The following is a 16465-nucleotide window of genomic DNA, read 5'->3' on the forward strand; positions in this document are numbered from 1 at the left end:
TTAAAACTTATTTTACCCATAAATCTGCATTTTACTACACCGAAAAGTAAAAAAAACTCATTTAAAAAAATATTTTGTGAAGTCCATAACGGATGTCTTGCATTTCCTAGTTAAGGACTCCTTTGGGCCGCCTAGGCTGGGAGAACTTTTGTTCGTCTTCTAGTAAACTTTTGGCAAAAAAATCGAAAAAAAGCATAAAAAATCAATGCCCATACCAGAAAAGTAAATTGAGACCTTTGGCATACACTCCTTATTGGGCAAGAAGAACCAGTCACCAATGGAAAGTAAAATTTGTGGCCTGGTGTAAAGTGGCTACAGTACAATACATTCTTAAGACTGGACTGGTGTGGTGTATCTTCAAAATAAGGAAAAGGACTTACGGGGATAGTTGCATCTGCTCATGGAAAACAAAATCAGTTATTGTTTTCGAATTTTGTGACGTGAATTATGTTGCATTCGCTCGTGAAGTCCTTTTGGATAAATAAATTGGATATAATTACGTTGACTCGAGTTGCATACCTCCAGAAATGTCGAAGGAATAAATTATTGAGAGGTGACATCGATTTCTTAGTGAAGGCTACAAAAGCTTTTTTTCCAAATTTTGGTCCACATTTTTAGAAAAAAATGAATTTACTAATATTATGAGTTGGCTTTTAGTACGCAACAATGGACAGAAAAAATTTACTTGTTTTGACCACACAAACTAAACTGAAGATATTTGGATTACCCAGGGAATGTACAAAATTCAAGAGTTTTTTTATCACGTTATTGATTTTGAGCCAACTAGATTGAATTCTCAGACTGGAATTCTTTGTAAATTAGGAACAATTTGGATGCACGTAAGCGATACTAAGCACATTGTTGTTGGGATTGTTCATTTTCAGCATTTAAAAATTCATTGCACGAGCACTGCTTCCCCGGTGACATATGAATTTCCCAGTTTAATAAATTGAAATATATACTGAATTTTTGGAGCTCAAAGTAAGTAAGGTATAGTTTCGTCTTCTTTCGTTAAGCTCTTCACCTTAGGGAATACATGGGACATTATGTGAATTACATTCACTTAAACTTAAAAAATTTTGGTCATTAAGATGCGGGAGATATATGTTTGAAATGATTTTTGTTGATTATTTCTTATTTTGAGATAGACTGGGGTGAAAGCGCAATTCCCTCGACATGCTTCTTGTCTAACAAATGTGAAATTGGCGCGGTTTCGGAGGCACATTTTCGTTTTTCGATCCGCTCGTCCTTCAGAAAAAAATGGCTGCCCCCAGAGTATCAAAAGTTAGTGTCAGAGAAATACTAATATTTTTGGACCTGAAATGACTTCATTACATAGATTGCACATTTTATTAGTTGATTTTAGTGAAATTTACTGGTCATGAGTTGATTGAAGTATCTTCTAAAGTTGATGGTACTTTAACTCACGTTAGCTTCCCGGGTTGAATCAGTGGTTCCAGAGTTTTCCCCCTAATTTCCTTACTTTTCAGGAATGTATTGTGAATAATAGGGTGTCAACAAAATCATTATCAATGCCACCTTCCAAATAACGATTTTAATGATGTAATATCGTCGTAATATTTGTACATAGCGGTGAATGTGCAGTCGTGTTTAGGTTTGGTAAACGTTGGGTTCGAAATTTAGCCCTTCTAATTTGTTATTTTGCAATCGACAGATCATGAGAAAGTTTCTGATACCCGTCTCTGTTGCGGCAATATGTCCTGCTGCCACTGCAGTCGTCAAAGCGGCGGAAAAACCTGAAAAGGTTACTGCTGCTCCTTCAGAAATAAAGCCGGCGGAAGGAAAGTGCCATATAGGTCCTCTAAAAATTAAACCGAGTGAATTGCCTATTTATGACCATGCAGATCCCCCATGGTAAAGTAAACCAACATATAAAAAATGTGAGTTCCTCTGTACACATTACCATGTTAACGTTGTCGTGCATGTTATTTGCAGCTATACTGCGGAAGAGAGGTCTAGGTCTGATTTAGAAGCAGCGGTATCCGTTGTCAGAAAAGAGCTGTGGGTGTACGTTGATGACCTTGATCGGTATAAACAGAAGGTGGTGGAGTTCGTGGAAACAGGGAAAGCTCATTCAGAGTGTATGTATTTTAAGTTATTATGTCTTGCTATTATGGATTTGGTTTCAATAGTAACGCCAGACAGCGGACCTTACCAGATTTTTCAATTTATTGGAAAGAGGATGTGTACATTTGGAATTTTTCAAGTTCTGACCTCCTGCTTTAAATGGTAGGTCCTTCCGTTAAATCACCACCATCCAGAGTAATTTACCTTGATGATGATCCTTCTCCTTTTTGATTGGAATGGTGACTTCTCACATACCTTTCAATGATATCAATTCATTGTTGGCTGCAGCATTTTTACTAAAAAAAACTGGAATAATGTACTCTTTGAGTCGTAGTTTTGGTAATGTGGACATCACTTTTAACTAATACAGGTATTTAAGAAAAGAATCAATTTGTAATCGTTAAAAGGATAATTTTATTGATTATTATTGTATGTTTCAAGTAATTTTCATAAAATAATTTGCTTACTCACAGTATTACATTCAAATTTTAATGCAGCGATGAACAGCTCACCGCAATTTCATATAAGCTTTTTGTGCTATAGATCAGTTTGCATTGATGCTCTAGTCTCAAGGTGTTTATTTCCGTCTCTTATTGTCATTGGTTTCAATACATAAAATATTACCAAAGAGCTAAGGATTATTTGTTTGCAAACCTGTTCACATTTGGTGTTTATCAACAAAATCCACAGCATGTTAGTAACTGTATACTTGAGAAAGCCATTAAAAACTGAGATTTTACTTCTGTGATTGGCAAAAAATTACTTGAGATCTATAAGACATGCCATTGGAAAAAAGCAGTTATTATAATATTAAATTTGTAAATTTTGAATTGTAAAAATTATTGTTATTACTCAATGAATTTTGTATTTTATTCCTGATTTTTTTATTGCTTGTGATCAATTCGTAACTGTGAAGTTTTCTCTTTTTTGTTCAGTTATTATATCCTTCCTAAAAGAAGAAAATAATTATTTACCTCGTGCTGGTGCAATTGGCCTTGGTGGTCTTACTGGTTTGGTGCTTGGTCTCAGAGGAGGTTTTTTCCGCCGGCTGCTTTATGGTTCTACTGGTGCTCTTGGTTAGTTTGAATTTAATTCTCCACTGAAACACCTGTGCCCAAGTGTACTAGTATTACTCTAGTTGGTAAGATGTAGATCTCCTGTTGATTACTAAATTAACAAATGTTTGAAAATATTATGCTTATATTATCAAAGCCTTTGTAAAACTAAATGTGTGTTTTGAGGCCTTAAGAGGTCACAGGAATGGTGTCAAATTTTATTAGCACTGGTGAGGCAGCTGGCACGGTATCTGCAGGTGATTCATGCATTTCTTAGGGTAGGTTTAAAGTTCCAATCTCCTCTTCTCACCATAAATCTTGCATCTCTCCACCCCTACTTTTATTATGTTGAACTTAGTTGGATTTTAATTCCAAGCCAATATTTTTTGGCTCTCTCACTCCTGAGCTATAATTTCTAATGTTAAGATTGACATGAGGTTGAGGACAAGACAGATTGATCCATTCCACAATACCACAAAAAATTGTAGGCATTTCAGTTTCAATAGAAAAATTTCTTTTACCTATCTTTCCATTAAAAAACCCTTTTTATCAAATCAAACCTTTGTATCAAGGAATAGAACCTTAATTATTCTTGTACTTCTTTTCATTTGATTGCTTGTGAAACTGTTTTCTGCCCATTTTAGGTTATAAAGTGATTTAGGCATCTAGATAAAAGTGTGTATTTTTTGAAAGTGTATTTTCCTTCCAAGTATATTATGGAAAAATCCAAAACACAATGCAATTAAATTTCTAATTGTGAAACGAATTATAAGTTGAATTAATAAAAAATTGAAGCCCATCACTGTTACCATAATACCAAAATTACTGTAAGATTTTCGTCATCCAACTTAGGTGTTATAATTTAATTTGTTCTATCCTTTTATAGCGATGGCTTCATTGTGCTACCCAAATGAAGCTGCCATTTACTCCAAAGAAGCTGTTCAGAATGCTAAGAAGTATGCTTTGATAGGATACAATTTTGTCAATGGAGGTATGTTACATTGATTAATACTAGTTTTCTTTGAGATTGTCTAATAGAGCAGAAGAAAAGAGTTATAGCTCATTTGCAAATTGGTATTCATCAAAATTGGAATTATGAATCTTGCCCATAGCCCTCACTTTGACTCCATTCATTTCTGTCAAATATAGTTGACAGAAGGGCCTTGGTGGGTGGGTGCCGTCAGTATGGCACTGTAACAACAATGTTTTTGGAACAACTTGATTCCATGCATGGGGCCGTAGTCTCCCTTGTGAGGATAAATATCTAGTACGTTAAAATATCATATGATTTGACATGGAAGAGCCTTTGCACATCTTCATTAGGACATTTTGTGTTAGGCTACAGCCCTTCCAATGGTGCAATTGGAAGTCTGATAGCCCTCAAATCAAAAGTTCATGTATCAAATTAAAATGATGGTTTTAAGATGTATGGCTTATTTCTGAGAGCACTGCTGCTTTTCTTTTTTCAAAATTATTCATTTCTGCGTGGAAGATCATTACTATGTTTGCTGCTGCTGTGCATTTGGAGATATTTTATTAAATAAATCATGTTAATGTTTGATGCCTTAATACATTTATATCAGTTTGAAAAAACAAACAAAAAATATGAATATTTTTCATACACAGAATCTATTTTAAAAAGAAATCTGTAAATGCATGTATCTTTCTACATAATTTTATCCTGTAACTCATAAAGCAAGAGGATTGGAAAGCTGAAAGTTGGGACACGTACTAGTATGCACCTAGAATTGGGTGAAGGTTGTACATATGCGTAATATCTGTTATTTCAAATGTTTTCTAATCCATTTTTTCATAAGTATAACAAAATATGCTAAATAATGGTAGGAATATTTATGCTATGTGGATGTGGATGCCTTTTCTTACATATTTACATTCAGGTGTAAACTCAGGAATTTTGGGAGTTATTACAAAATTAATGATGTTCCTTGTTTTGCTGCTAAAAAAATGTTTAAGCAATTGATATACATATGGTAGGATTTGTGCAAAAACCAAACTACCTATCGCTTTGCAAAGTTGAAAATTAAGCCTTAAATCATTCATTAAATGAAGAACACAATGTATTTTTCCGCTGTTCTTTATTTTGGTACTGCTAGTTTCAAAGTCTAGGCATCATAGTAAAGAACAGTGGAAAAATGCAATGTGTTCTTCATTTAATGAACATTAACTTCCACAAAGTTGAGCCAGGAACCATTAGATCATTGGTAAAAACTGCATTAATTAATTTATCGAACCAATTTAAATTCTTAAAAGGTGGAAACAAGTATACTGATTTTAGCTCATATGGTCTTCAATTTTTCTAGAATTTGGGGACTGACTCTCAAAGCTATAATTCAGATAGGAAGTTCTTTAAAAAATGACCGTTCATATAACATAATACTTTCTTGTTGTGCTCTGTGGATGAAAAATGTAAAAAAATGAATTAAAAATTAACGCTTACAATTAAATTAGCTTATCACTTCAGTATTTTTTGGTAAGAATATTTTCAAAGGGACTGAAAAGTTATATGTGTTCTTTGCGGCAGGAGGATTGAATTGAAGGAAAACTGTTAAATGCTGAAACCCAATTATTGCTGCCATTTTATTATATATTTACCATAATTTTTGCTATAATGTGTGTTTCGAAGTTAATCTCTCAACATCTGAGAAATAAATGTATAGTTTGACCCAAAGCATTTTTCCTGGAATTTAATAAATTGCAATTTTTATAGATCGTTTGTGTGATTCATAATGCAATAAATGCTAATTTTCTGTTTTGTGGATTACCTATGCAATTCTCTTCCTAGCATCTCAAAATTGTATTGAAATTACAATCCTTAACATAATTAAATGCTTTGGAACTTTTGAAAACACAAGTTTATAATGCCTAAACTTTTTATAAAGTTTTTAATTTCACAGAATACCCTGATGTATGATACATTGATACTTTCCAGTTTTCATTTCCCTGGCATTCATTGGCCCTGAGAATTCCATTTTCTCTTTTAAAATGAGCAAATATGTAGTTTTACTGTGCGGCAAATAAGTCATCAACTACCTACACTGCATTATTTTAATTGGTATCATATAACAAATATTAATCCATATCAGCGATCCTTTTTTAAAATTATTAATTCACCTATCATTTGTTTTAGCTGGCTACGTGATTGGTTTAGCTTCCCGAGGAAAATGTGTTTTTGTGTTCACACTATGGTACTTTTGTATTCTTGTAAATCTATAAAAAAAACCCATAAACACAGTAATCAACCCGAAGGTGATGGTAGAGATCACCCAGTACTAAGTCCTATACGGCGTGTGAAAATTCACACAACAGGGGGGCCAGTTCCTTTCCCTGTGCCGGTTATGGTTTCCCAGGAAGACCTGGTACCCTAAAATCACTTAAGCTTTGGGTGGAGCTGCAGGTGCCCAGAGTGCCTTGCCCGGGAATTGAACCCGGGACCCTCTGATCAGCAGTCCATCGCTCTACCCACTGGACTACCGCGACCCACTGTAAATCTATAATTCTACCCTAATAAAATGGCTGAAAGATGCAAAAAATGTACTTTCTATTGCTAAAAAGAGCTCAAGTTAATATTGCAGAATCAAAACATTAAGTTTACCACCATATTTTCCATGCATCTCAGTTATCCATGTTTTTCGATTATTGGTGCTTCGATGAACATTGATGAACAAGTGTTTATTGTATATATATTGCGTGAAGGTACAGAAGACCAATCTAATTATTCAATATGTATGTTAAGAGTAGGTTCCAGCAGGCATTCCTTCCTTTCTATACCATACTTGTTTATTCCCTTCTTACCTCAGTGGGTGAATTCAGGAGAGAAGCAGTTCCAAGCAGAGCAGCAGTCTTTCCCCACGTTGCTGCTATTGAGTTCCCAATGAATAATCATTTGGAGTTAAGCACGTTTGGCCATTTGAATCCATTTGTTTTTGTTCGGAATGTTAATTTTTGAACACTAATAATGATACCAACAAACACGTGGTATATAAACGTTAAACAATCTTCAATGAGAATAAAGAATGGATGGTAGCAATTTTTCACTAGATATGTGAAATTGTACGACTGGGTTTCAATTTATTACATCACCTTCAGGTAACAAAATGCATTCTAATGCCATCTTAAAAAGGGTGCGGCAGCATTACTTCCTTTTTTTAAATGCAAAACACTTTCAAAAAAGGAAGCTATGATGCCGCACCCTGTATACATTTTTGCTTCCTGGGAGGAGGGGTGTATGTGGTAGGAGCGGAAGGACGTGGTTGAGGGGAAGGTTGGATAACCAACCAATAGGATGTGTTACTTGAAGATGATGTAGTATGTGGAAACCCAGTCATACAGTTAAACTTATCTAGTAGAAAATTGCTATTATCTATTCTTTATTGTGTTAAATTCCACCACGTCATGCCTGAAACTACTCAGTTTGTTCTGCAATGATGTATAGCAAATTTATTTCCATTTTCATCAGCGATACCAAGTTGAAAATAAAATAATTGTATTAGTTTATAGTATGGAAAAATCCTCACTCCGATAAAATATCTGATAAATGTATATTGCCATAAAGAGACTGAGTGCTATGATAAGTTTTTAACAGTTAATCGTGAAGGAAGCTGTCAGTAGTCGAATGAAAAACCATATACACATTTCTGCCATGAGAGTGGATCGGTTTTTCAATTGTAAATGTTTATATTTTTACAGTCACTGATTTCAGAATGTTGAGAAGGAGGTTTTAGAAACCCAACAAAAAATATCCATTGGGGTTTATCTGCAATCTCCATGTATATCACTCATAAATACACACATTCTATTTTTGTGTATCATCTTAGCTGCTCCATATTGTTCGTAGGTTCGATGGAAAGGGAAATGTACTTGTTGTTGGTTCAACATAGTTCAGGATGAATAACGAAAAATGTATTGTTCAGGCACACGCAGTGAGTTCAAGGAATTTGCTCATTAGACTATTTCACTGCTTCTTTTGGAGGCCATTATAAGATAGGAAGGGGTTTATGATCCTGAGGCCAGTATTCATGATTTTTATTATAATGTTTCAGAAGAAGTTATCATCCTACAAGTTCCATCTTCTGGGGTTTGTTGGCTTCTATATTAAAATTAAAGTAAAAATCATGATATAAGTTCCATGTAACCTTTATTCTTTCTTGTTTCATCTTGTGTTACACCGTTTCAGTGCCATAAACGTTTTTGTGTCTTGTTTGCTAAAATAGGTATTTTATTGATGTGCTTCTGAAGTATTCTCATGTTCCCTTGTCATTATGCATGCTAAACTGATAGTAGATATAAATTAAATGTACTGAAATGATTGGGTGAATTGAAACATAGCTTCGGAGCAAAAGTTTGGAGTTTAAGAGGTTGCCTCCATAGCTTAAGTGGGTAAAGTACTCGGCCAGACATTGAGGGATCTGGGCTTGAATCCCAGCCAATACAAGTGATTTTTACTCCTTGAATTTTCTGCATTTTAATGCATATTAGGAGATGACTCCGTTACAAGTAACTCATGGTATCTCCCACAGTTCTTTGAATAAAAGAAAGCATTGACTTTTAGTTTTGTGTTCAAATCATGTAACATGATTTCATTTTTCCTCTCCAAATTGATTCAGGCCTAATTGGCAGTGCCTATATTATATGAACACTGATGACTAATAACATTTAGAAAATTTGTTAATATCAGGAAGGGTCATTGCAATTTTGATTACTGATATGAAGAAGAGTCTTTCAAACACCTAACACTAAAAAAGGAAATCAGTGCACTGTTTCATGATTATCACTTAAGATATTATCATGTCAATGATTGGTTCTGTCTTTATTTAATAAGGTAATATGCTCATGGAAAAACTTGTACTTAAGTCATGGGCATGAGTTATCCATGCTTGAATGGCCGTCCTCTTTTGTTTTTATTTGAATGCAGCAATCACCATAGCCAATTTCCAATGTTGATGAATATACAATGTCTCATGTGTACCGTGTATATATTGTGTATTATATAGTATGGTGGATATAATTATGTATTAAAATTAGCCTAGGGCCAGTACAGAGGAAGGAAAGAGAGTCGGAGGGGTGTAATATTGTTCTAAACAAAAAGAAAGAAGAGTAGTAAGCAGAGCAAGTGAGTGATAGAATATTAATTTTAGGGATAAATAATCAACAAACTTCATTTTAATTTGAGTATACATGCCACCAAGTAACCTTAGGAATAAAAAGAACTAAACAGTATTCACCATCAAGTAGAGCAAATAGTTATACGTGTTGCTGTAGGGAATACTTGATAGTGATGGGAGTTTTGAATGTAGTGATGGGTGAGGGGAGAAATAGGAGAGTATGATTTAGAAATAATAAATGACTTGGGGGCGATAACAATATAGTGTTGCATGAAAAATACCGCATACTCTTTATCATTAGCACCTGGGTTGGACACTGCAATACAGACAGGTACTCACGAAAGATGTCGGGAGGTTGAGGAGATGGATACCAGGTACATAGAATGCATTATAATTAGACAGTTTCCTGGGAGTGGGTGTGAATTCAGATCATAATTTAATGGTTATGAAGCATATGGTAACATCAAATTCAGAAAAATGAATAAGGGAAGAAGTATCAGGATATGAAATGTTGAAAGGAGCGAAGGAATACCTGGAATCCATTGATAAATTTTGGATGCAGACTGAGGGATGGGCTCATTGAAAAAAGTTAGAGATATCTCAATAGTGGGTGGCATATTGAAAGCTACAAATGATACAATGGAAACAGTAATTTAGAAAAGGAGTAGTAAGCTATTGATAAGAGGAGGGAGATGGTTAGAAAGAAAGATGAGAGCAGGAAATGGGAATAATGTTACTAGAATTAGGAAGGAGAAAGTATAATGAGAAAAATAGTGAACTAAGATGAGAATCTAATAGAGTGAATAAATCTCATTGGCAAGAGTAATGTTGAATGTGTTGAGTTTACCGAGGCAGGGTGAAATGGGTGTGCTTTACAGGAATGTGAAAGCTGTCTAGGAGTAAAATAGGAAAATTCATTCTCACCATTTGAGATACATTAGGATAATTATTGAACCAGAAGAGTGTTGTAAGAAAGATATAAAGAACTGTATAGTAAAGATATTAGGTAAGGGAAATCAGTTATAGCATAAGAAGAGAGCATGAAATTGATTAGGTTAGCTTAGCGTAGACATACTTGGTATTGAGATAGAGAAAGCCCTACCATCATAATAATCATCATCACCCGACCTTGAATAATTCATGAGTAAAATATACATGTGGGTGGAGCAGATTTGCATGGAAATGAAGTTGCAAATTATTGCATCCATGTCAGAGACAAAATATGGTGGTGGTCACTTTTCAACAATGTGTGCACATAATTGATAGTGGAGTAGTGAAATGCTTGGAGAGTCTATGTGTTAGCATTTATAGCATTTCGTGTACTGACTTCAGATCTTTTATTGATGTCATTTTAATAATATTTGAAGATGATAGCACTCTAGAAGGAAATAGGTTGAAGTGCAGTAATAATAATAATAATAATAATAATTATATAAAACGCACATGTAGAGATAAACAATGTCAGGTGGCATACTAGTCCCAAGTATGACAATCAAACTTGCCGTGGAAAAATAGTATGACATCTTAAATCCAATTACTATCACAAAAGATAATAAATGAAATCAGCCTAAAAGAAAAAACAACTCAATGGAAAGATCCAAGCATCAACTTCTAACACAAAAAAAAAAGAAAATCCCCATCTCATTAACATCAGTTTCCCAATCAACAAGAAAAAAATCCAAACTAAGCTGTTGCATACAATTTTACTGATCATATCTATCAAATTATTATTTTAATTGTTTACATCTTTTCTTAAAAGTATATACCCTGTAAGGAAAGGTTTACCCTGATAGAATAGTTTTGCAGGTAAAATGTTCAAATCAACAATTGTTTTATTAGGAAATTCCATGTTCAGCCCCCCACCCTAAATCCTTTGTTAAATGTACACCTAAGTATCACAGCTATTTACAGCTAGGAATGACATTTTCCAAGAATTTGTAGTCCCTATTGGTTCCATTTACCTTGTTACTAAAAGTGATGGATTTGCATTTGCTAACATTAATATCCATCACATTATTTGTCATCTAATCCACCGTTTTATTAAAGTCCCTTTGCAGCAGGTCAGCCTTTATCACATAACCATGTGAGATATGAGCTGATGAAGCGGAACATTTTAGTGTTAAAATACAAAAATAAAGTTGGAATGTGTAGACTTTCATTATCACACAATACACTTGAAACAAATGTGATTCTTAAGAACACCTTGGCTGATATCAGACATTCATGTAATGGGTTTTTATGCATGTATTTGCTGTGTGGCCATAAGTACGCAATTTTTACCAGTGAGTGTGCATCATTTTGTTTAAAAATGCAATTATTAAAAGTTTTAAATTACTCTTGAAACGTATATATTCTCATCAAAATTCACTGAAAGAAAACTAAAATTTTTTTTCATTCCTCAATTTTAAACAGGTTCATGTTAACATTTTCAATATTTCCTAAGATTATACATGGCAATAGCACCTAGTACTTTTTAATACATGTTTTTCAGGAGATCATCAGTGTGTGGGTTGTTCCTTTTGAATCTTCTGCCCCAAAATTATTTGAATTCAACTGCCTTAATATCTTATCATTTTAAAGAGAGGAAGTTCACTAGCTCATAAAATACTTAGTGGCACTAGGTATTGAGTCATTTGAACCCTGTTTCTTCATCCATTTGTATTATACACCCCTTATCCTTCTGTAATACCATTCTCTTTCCTTGCATTCATATTATTTATGCAACTGATAAAATCTCAACTCCCCAAGATTACGAGTACATAATTAAACAAGGTTGCCTCTCAGCCACAAGGAAATTTACATGGAATGACGTAAGCATAGGTATCAAGAACAGCTGATGGTATCTTTTTCTTTTTCTGTCCTCCTTAAATATGACAATATGCCCTGTTAGATGTACAAGAGTATAGTTATTTAAAATCCTGCAGTAGTTCAGTTAAGTTCCTGTGCTCGAGGCCTCTTCAATGCTGATCATGGTTAATGTCCACGGTTATAGGTAGATTTATCCAAGTGATGCAACTGTACTGATTCCTTTTTCTGCAAATTTTATCTTTTGAATGTTAATTCAATTTCTTGTTGTTCATATGTTGTCTGTTGTCCACACTTCTATACCAATATGAAACTGGATTGAATTTCAATTACTTGTAGAATAAATTACCTAGATCCATTGTGAATTGCCTTAATAATTTGTGGGTATTTCAGGAATGTCATTCCTTCCTCAAATCAATAGCATTCGCTGCTGCCACTGATTACCATTGCTCCATTTTGAAAATAATTTTTATTTTACTCAAAATTTGGAAATTTTTCTTGTCATATACTTTGGACAATTGCTCATTTTGTTGCATAACAACTGCATGCATTTTGCAGAAATCAAGTAGAAGTAGTATTTGTTGTGAGAGTAGCTTATTACCCTAACCTTTGGCTGAAATTTTTATCATATTCTTTCACCAAACCAACTTTGTTTGCTGTTCCCATATGACCTGAATTCCACTCTATACCTCTTTTGAGACATTCCTCAGTTTCAATGTCTACCATTAAGTTCAGACCATCTGAAAGTACAGAGATGCCTGGACTAGAATACCAATATGTGTAGAAGGGAAAATGTACACAATATTGCATTATCTTGTCTATAATATAGAAGTCGTTTATTAGTTGATATATATCTCCATCTGGGTAGATATTTAGTAGTAATCACATTTTATTTTTATGTGACAATTCTGTGCTGTTATTTATTCATCTTCTTTTATGACCCTGATTAGAGTTTGCAGCATGAATCATTAGGGGAAGTTAGTGGAAAATCCTGCTGTCATAATTAACTCAGCAGTATTGTTTCTTCCAGTCAAACCTGAAAGTAAGGCTGTAGTCTTGGATCATCATCCTGAGAAAAGAGAATCTACATCTAATACTCAATTTCAAGCCCCAAAAGACGATCCCAAGGGTCCGAAGCCCATGGTAAATACATCTTCTACCACTCCTGCATGCCCCACTAAGGAAGTGGATGCTTCAAAAGAGAAGCTCATTGATACCCTACCTCTGATGAAAATATCCAATCCCTTGACCTCCAGATCATTCACTTCCTCTCCAATCCTGCCAGAAGACCTTAGGAGCCAGCACCTCAAACACATCCCACCTCCAGTTGTTGAGCCACCCACTAAACTGATTCATTACCCGTCTCTTCCTGGATCTCCACCTCCTGCTTCCTGCTCCTCTTTAACTTCCAATGGTAACCTTGTTTACTTGTTTAACACATTTATTTAATATTGTTATTGGATTGTCTTTAGGCCTTATATTCAATCCATATGGCATTTGCAAATGTAGCAGGCAGTTGTGTGAGCTTTCAGTGTTTAAGGCCCCTTTATGGAAAATTGTGAACTGTTTATTATGATGCATTATCTGCTTTGTGGAGTAAATGGCTACTAATTCCTTTGAGCGCAGCCTTTTATGTGTTTGGTATTTATGAGCTTTCATTTATTTTTGCATGATTGGGAACAATGTAATCTTTGGTTGCTTTTTCATCATACATGCTTACCTGAAATGCTGGAAATTCTATGAGATTTAAGGTGTACGGATTGGGTAAAGGCAGGTCTGGGGAAAATGTGTAATGCACAGAGTAAATTTCATTGTCATAGTATTAATAATGAATCCACTTCGTCATTGCATGAGGGACTGATAAAATACTGAAAAATTCCATGGAATTATTTGTAAACCTTATTTTATCTGAAAGAACAACTATTTATTCTTGGTGATATCCCTGAGGGAATCATTTTTAACATGGCCTGTCTTATTTCTATTTTGGATGAAGTCTCTGCTTTGATTCTTAAAATACCAATTGATGGTGGTTGGGTGTTTCAATGAGACCAGAACACACCATCTCACAATTTAACTCAGTACTTGCCTTCATCGGAGGACCCCTGGAAATAAATATTGTGTGGACTCTGACCTAAGTTTTAATATTGACTGTTCATAATTTCAAAATCAATGTGATTGTTCTTTCTTTCCTAGTTAAATATATAGCAGAGGCATAAAGATAAGATAGCAATCCTACTTAAGCTGGTAATTAGGACCCAAGTGTTGTTAGAGAGAGACACCATACATTTCTCAAAACCTTTCAGCTAATATATGAATTTAGCTGCCCATATTTTTTAAACAACTTTTTTTAGTTTGTTATGATAAATTTGTTTAATTATTTCTCCCATAATTTATTTTAGCATAATATTTATTATTACAATTGAAATTAAAGAGAATTATTCTAGGCAATATTTTTTAATTAAAAAATTTGTAATGAGACATGTTTAAAATAGAGTTGCAAAATGTGATAGTTAACCTTAAGGAAAGTGAATTATTTTAGAGGTTATCTTGATTCTTGTTCTACATGTGTAACAAAAATTTATTTTGGATGGTTGAAAAAATGTTTGATGGAAAAATTTATTTATAATTGTTGACTCACCATTCATTCAGATGTTAGAGTAAATCTAGACTCTTTAATGTAATGAAATATGTTTGCATGTATGCAAGACCTCATGGAATGTGTATTATTAGGTACTCTTAAGACACCCATATGCAATTCCATATGGTCATCTATAAATACAGTTGATAAGCATTTCTTTTGGCTTTATAAGAATGCCTTTGTTAACTGAACTGCAGAGTCAAGTGAAAAAGGTAACATTGTCAGAAAGAAGGTGGGATCCTTGAGGAGTGATGAGGAAATCGAACTTCTTAAATTACATACAGTACATGCTCACGTACAAATGAGCAAGTATTTGTGAAATGACACCATCCCTCTTATATTGCACCGAATTTTCAGTTTATTTATAGTATTATAAGATGCTGTTATGATTGCCTAGCAATGCCATTTTATTTATTGTTGTTTCATAGTTTCCGCTCTTGATACGTTCATTGAACATGCACACGATTTTACGTATCTGTAAACGTTGTACAGATTTTTCCCTACTAACATTCTCTTGCTTTCTTTTGTGTTTTTAACAGCATTTATTATATATAGTTTTTAAATTGGGGTTTTCTTTTATGCACATGCTTATGTCAAAAATTATCAAAGAAGTTGAATTGTATAAATTTTATTTCACTGACATTCCTTGAATTTACTGTCCAATGCCAACATTTTGTTTTTTTGATTGATTATTTAAATTTTCCTTGTTCTTTTGTGCATGTATGGTCATTAATGAGCCTTGTATTTGTCACACTCATTTCTTTGATTTCAGCTTTCCACTTTATTTAATTTTATTCTTCGTTTTTTAATCTACTAGCAGCAGCCATTATTTGAAACATGTTTGGTGGTTTGTGGTAATGTAGTGGGTGGAGAACTGGTTAATAATCTATTTGATGACTAGGGTATCCATTGATCATATAAATAAGATGTCTGCTAAGGATATTTAGTATTTGCTGAGAATGATATAGCTGGTCCAAACAAGTGTTTCACAATTTATTTGTGATTATTTTTGATCAGTTGATTTACACAATTCCCTAAATTCAGTGTGAGGAATTATTTAAAAATTATATAAAGATTTACAAATCCAAGTGCATTTGTGGTAGCTAACTTATTTAAAAAGCAATTTATTCTCCAGGATGCTTTGATTTAAACTCATGGTTTTACTTTTTTCCAGAACAAAACAGTGGCAAAAAATGATCAGAGCAACCCAGCAGATAAGGACATGTATACAACCAGAAGTTAGGGTTTTATTGTTTTGGAGTTTATTGAGAATTGCATTAGTCGAGAATGTTAACTTCTACTTCCCTGGGTGTAAATTAATTGTGTAAATAGCCGATGTCACTGAGTCAGCTAAGATGTCTGCTGAAAGACATTTTCCTGACTCTGTACAGTTATGTTGCCAATAAACTTATGTTAAATTACCTGGCATTTGATTCCATAATGATGGAACTATAAGTAACAAAAAGTGAAATTTTTTAATAAGTGTTTGCATGCTTCCTGTTTGATTCCATGAGAATTAAAGAGATGATGTCGAATTTTTTTTTCAGGGAAAGGGAGTCTTTTCATCTTTTTTAACTCTCAGAATAACTGGTAATTTTTTTAGGCAAACCCCATGTATATTCAATGTTTCCTCTATTACTGTACTATATATTTTCCTCAAAAACATTTATTTATTTGTTTTATTGGTCAGGCATGTGACATAAATGATAGTCATAAACATAAAGAAAATAAAATTAGAACAGTAAATGAAAGTACAC

General features: G+C 33.8%; 1 protein-coding gene across 2 annotated transcripts; it reads left to right on the forward strand.

Annotated features, from left to right (window-relative positions):
- The first annotated feature begins 1254 nt into the window (after nt 1–1254).
- Mic26-27 (MICOS subunit 26/27) lies at nt 1255–16129 on the forward strand. Of its 2 annotated transcripts, XM_071599397.1 has the most exons (7): nt 1255–1284; nt 1676–1875; nt 1957–2102; nt 3024–3164; nt 4030–4134; nt 13101–13213; nt 15883–16129. In XM_071599397.1, exons 1-7 carry the CDS (start codon nt 1261–1263, stop codon nt 15949–15951), a joined length of 798 nt encoding a protein of 265 aa, XP_071455498.1. In that variant the 5' UTR covers nt 1255–1260; the 3' UTR covers nt 15952–16129. The 2 variants fall into 2 exon arrangements, with proteins under 2 accessions (XP_071455498.1, XP_071455499.1); XM_071599398.1 differs by lacking the exon at nt 13101–13213.
- Nucleotides 16130–16465: the final 336 nt, after the last annotated feature.

Source organism: Hetaerina americana, unplaced genomic scaffold, assembly GCF_022747635.1.
Source record: "Hetaerina americana unplaced genomic scaffold, ioHetAmer1.1.p SCAF_11, whole genome shotgun sequence".
Taxonomy (NCBI): domain Eukaryota; kingdom Metazoa; phylum Arthropoda; class Insecta; order Odonata; family Calopterygidae; genus Hetaerina; species Hetaerina americana.